This window comes from Pipistrellus kuhlii, unplaced genomic scaffold (assembly GCF_014108245.1).
Source record: "Pipistrellus kuhlii isolate mPipKuh1 unplaced genomic scaffold, mPipKuh1.p scaffold_m20_p_30, whole genome shotgun sequence".
Lineage (NCBI taxonomy): Eukaryota > Metazoa > Chordata > Mammalia > Chiroptera > Vespertilionidae > Pipistrellus > Pipistrellus kuhlii.
In genome coordinates, this window is record NW_023425530.1 from 6889876 (window position 1) to 6894470 (window position 4595).

The following is a 4595-nucleotide window of genomic DNA, read 5'->3' on the forward strand; positions in this document are numbered from 1 at the left end:
GTCTCTCTCCCCTTCCTCTCTGAAATCAATAATTAAAAAAAAATATTTTAAAAAATAAAGTATTAATAAGATATCCCCCCTTTTTTGGTACTAAGCCTTTGAAATCTGGTATTTTACACTTACAGTACCTCTCAATTCTGATTAGCCACATGGAACTTTAGACTGTCTCCCAAAAGGCAAGTACAAAGGCCACTTAAGACTAATGGTTCCCAGTGGGTGATGGCAGTACCAGGAGAGGAAGGATACAGGCTTGATTTCCTGGGTCCTGTTCCTGGAGAACTGTCTACACCCATGATTCTCCAACTTTAGCATCCCTGAGATTAACATGGAAGCTTTTAAATTATATATATTTTGATTTTTTTTTTTTACAGAGAGGAAGGGAGAGGGATAGAGAGTTAGAAACATCTATTAGCCGCTTCCTGCACACCCCCTACTGAGGATGTGCCCGAAACCAAGGTACATGCCCTTGACCGAAATCGAACCTGGGACACTTCAGTCCTCAGACCAATGCTCTATCCACTGAGCCAAACTGGTTAGGGCTACATGGAAGGTTTTTAAAAAATATATATTTTATTGATTTTTTACAGAGAGGAGGAGAGAGGGATAGAGCTAGAAACGTCGATGAGAGAGAAACATTGACCAGCTGCCTCTTGCACACCCCCTACCGGGGATGTGCCCGCAACCAATGTACATGCCCTTGACTGGAATCGAACCTGGGACCTTTCAGTCTGCAGACCGACGTTCTACCACTGAGCCAAACCGGTTTTGGCTACATGGAAGTTTTGATCCAGTTTGGGATGGAGCCCAAGCATGTGTATTTTTAACAAGTTCTCAAGCAGTGCCAGCCTACTTTGAGAACTTCTGGCCTAGATCTACATCATGGCTCTCAAACTTGGCTCCATGTTGGAAGCTCCTGGAGAGCTTTACTGATGCAGAGGCCTCCCTCAGAGTCTGATTTGCTTGGCATAAGGGTGCCTCTGGCCTCTCGTGATTTTAACTTGTAGGGATGTTTAAGAAACAAGGTCCATACTTCAACCACCCTTAAGTCAACTCTTTACATGCTTAGTTCTTAGTTGCCCTTCTGGGAATGAACTGGCTCTGGGTGTTTCCATTTCCACCTCGGCAGTGATCTCTCTGCCTTTCTCTCTCGACCTCCAAGTCACTGTCAGGTACAAGGTCAGGTACGAGGTCAGTGTGCTGATGATGGGGTCAGGTGGTGGGCTGAGCTGCTGATGGCACGCAATTCTGTATGAGCAAGCATTCTCCTCTTCCTTCATTAACCATTTGTTGTCTCTATGAAGGTCCCAGCCTGTTGCTGGACTCAGGGTGTACAGAGATGGACAAATCCAAGAGTTTAAACAATTATTCTAAAAATTTCCCCCAGGCTGAAACCGGTTTGGCTCAGTGGATAGAGCGTCAGCTTGGGGACTGAAAGGTCCCAGGTTCGATTCCGGTCAAGGGCATGTACCTTGGTTGCGGGCATATCCCCAGTAGGGGGTGTGCAAGAGGCAGCTGATCGATGACTCTCTCTCATTGATGTTTCTAACTCTCTATCCCTCTCTCCTCCTCTCTGTACAAAAGCAATAAAATATATTTAAAAAATAAATAAATAAAAATGTTCCTCTGGTCTCAAGCGTCTCTGAGTCTCACTGCACCCTAAAAAGCCGTACTCTAAAACCACAGAATGTAACTGCAGAGACTTGGGGTGTTCACAGAATTTCAAGTCCATTTAAGGGGAACAGAGAGAATGAACCACAAGCCCTTCTGCAGACAAGTGTTGCTTGCTGTCTGCGCACGCGCGCGCACACACACACACACACACACACACACATCCTATTTTAAGAGTTTTCTAAATAGTCACAATTATTTAAAGTTTAGTAGATTCTCTTTTAAAGCCCCGGTTTCCCTTGCTTTTGAGAAGCAGAAGCTCTGGCACCACTTAACCCACTCATTGGTAGGGCTGGTGTGTTGGAGGAACACTTATGTACCAGCCCTTTGAACCTAGGCATTTTGTTTTCCAGCACCCCTCACCTCTCTCAACATTTGCCTGGGGCCACAGGCATGTGAGGTTTGCGATCACTAGTCTTGTGTGCCCTGCTCAGGAGATAGTACCCTCATTTTTTTTCTTTTTTCTTCTTCTTGTGTGGTTATTGTTTACATCCCAAGGGCAGGAACAACCTCTTATCATTTTTTTCTAGCACGGAGCATGCTGCTGGCACCAACAAATGTTGACGAAGTCTGGAAAGGAGGGCGTGAGGTCATGGATCCGAATGCCGCAGTCTGCGCCCGCGCCGCCAGGGGGCACAAGGACCCGGGCCGGGCCGTGGGAGACCAGCAGCCCAGGAACCGCGCCTCCTGCTGCTTTCTGCCCCGCTCGCCACGCTCCCAGACCAAGGGGACCCAGAATAAAATGGCCTGCTCTACCCAGAAAGAAGGGACTTTATTGGGGCATGGGGAAGCTGAGGCGGTGGTTGACCCCAGCCGTGGCCGGAGGGAGAGGCCAGCTCGGTTTTCAGTTAGGTGGAGAAGGGCCGGACAGCTTCATTGGTGAGGTTGCTGTAGTGGTATTTGTCAATGGAAAAATTGCAGTTTTGCAGCAGGAACGAATCAATTTCACAACATGAAGTTCAAGGAGGGGCTGGTAGATGGCATCTTCCCTGGCGCAGACTTCAGACCTGGGCTGGTCCTTCAGGACTCCTGCTGACCCGGAGGGCACTGTGGGCTCCTCTGGTCCGGGTCCTCGGACGGGCATGTTACTTTGGGCCGGGGATCCCAGCCTGCGCTAACCTCAAGGCTTCCGCTCCTCCTGGGAAGAAGGGCCAGTCAGCACACCCAGGAGTAGGGTGGGGCGGTTTGGGCCCTGGACCACCTCCTCATCGGCCCGGAGCCGCTCCGGGAGCTTTGGGTCCCAGCCCGGAGGGACTTCCCAGGGGAGGGGGGCGCGGAGATGCGCTTTCTTGGGCCCAGCGTCCTGGTGCCGCCGCGGGGGACGGGGGGGGGGGGGGGGGCGTATGGTGGGGGGAAAGAGGGTTTTTTTGGGGGGGAGAGTGATAAAGGGGAACCTACCTGTTCCAGGCCGTTCTCTGAGGCCTTTCTGCGGGGGGGCCAGGTCACCGCCAGTTTTCCATCGCCCCTGATCGCTGCGGGGAAAGGGGCGCTCAGCCGGGGTCGCTCCTCCTCTCGCCGGCCGGAGGCGGCCGGGACAAAGGAGGCAGGCCGCACCCCTTAAACACACACAGGTGTTCACACACACACACACACACACACACACACACACACACCACCGTCCCCTGGAAGCCTCTATTCTGAGGGAGGAGGGACGATCCCGGAGTGGCAGAACCCAGGCTGGATTTCCTGGGACACCTCCCCCCCGCCCCCCCGGAAAAAAAAACAAAAAAAAAACCAGGAAGACATCTGAGTCTTCCCTTCCCTCACCGCGGTCCTAGGTGAGGTGTACCTGGGATGACCCCTCCACGCAGGGAGTGGAGCCCAGAGTGGGCAGCCCAGAAGGGGTGAACGGGGAACGGAAAGATGAGAGGGGGCCCCAGGTAGGTATCTGGGAACCAGGGGAACCCCCCCCCCCTGCCCCGGAGCCAGAAAAGGGGCCCTTGGAGCCCCGGGGAGCCCCAGTCCCGGGGCGGGTGGCTTACCCATCAGGCTGGGCGCCGGCTCCCTGGCCTCGGCGGCGGCGCCGTAGACGCTGAGCCGCTGGCGCTGCAGCTCCCGCTCGCGCTCCTGCGCCTCCCGCACCTCCTGCTCCAGCAGCGACGGCGCGAGGGGCGGCGGCGCGCGCGCCAGCACCGGGCACCGGCCCTGCGCGGCCGAGTGCGGCGGGCTGAGCGGCTCCCGCGGCCGCGGCGGGCCCGCGGCGTCCTCCGCGGCGGGCGAGGAGCCGCCCCCGCCCGCGGCCTCGAAGAAGCGCATGAGCTCGCCCAGCGGCTGCGGCGGCGGCCGGGGGCGCGGCTCCGGGGGCGCGGGGCGCACCAGCGCCGCCTGCCGGTGAGCCTCCCGCTCGATGTCGCGCTGCATCTGCGCGCCCGCCCGCGCGCGCTCCACGGCCCGCGGGAGCGCGGGGCCCGGGCCCGGCAGGTTGAGCACCGGCCGCAGGCGCAGCTCCACGAGTTCGCGGCCCGCGCGGCCCGGGCTCAGGCCCCGGCTCCGGCGCAGGCTCTCCTCGCGTTCGCAGCTGCGGCGGATTTCGCGCTCGATGGGCGTCTCCATGAGCGGCTATTCTGGGGGGATGTTAGGGGGAGGATCCGGGCGCAGTGGAAAACGCTGCCGCGGAGCTTCCCGGTCGAACCCGGAGGAATAGGTCCCGGGACCCGCGGCGCTTCTGAGTCGTCGCTGCCTGGCCCCAGAGTCACAGCGCCCCGGTGGGCATGGCCCGGAGCTCCGCGCCCTGCCCCGCTGGTGGCTGGAGGACTTCGCTAGCTTGCTCGGGGGTCTCGGCGTCCTGCTCTGCAGAGGGCACGGGCTCCTGGCCGCCTGGCCTGGGCACTGTGGTGACCTGTCCCGGCCCAGGGACTTCGCTGTTGGATCCCAGGGGGCTCTTCCAGCGACCCCAGGGCGCCACTCTCCGTCCGGCCTGGGAGCCT

The 4595-nt window shown here is 57.6% G+C and overlaps 1 protein-coding gene across 2 annotated transcripts; it reads right to left on the reverse strand.

Annotated features, from left to right (window-relative positions):
• Positions 1-2423: 2423 nt before the first annotated feature.
• On the reverse strand, positions 2424-4221 carry MISP3 (MISP family member 3). 2 transcript variants are annotated; one of them, XM_036459534.2, is made up of 3 exons: positions 3651-4221; positions 3067-3140; positions 2424-2806 (listed from the first exon to the last, which is right to left on the reverse strand). In XM_036459534.2, the coding sequence occupies exons 1-3, from the start codon at positions 4219-4221 to the stop codon at positions 2789-2791; spliced, it is 663 nt and encodes a 220-aa protein (XP_036315427.1). In that variant the 3' UTR covers positions 2424-2788. The 2 variants fall into 2 exon arrangements, with proteins under 2 accessions (XP_036315427.1, XP_036315426.1); XM_036459533.2 differs by having other exon boundaries at positions 3067-3224.
• Positions 4222-4595: the final 374 nt, after the last annotated feature.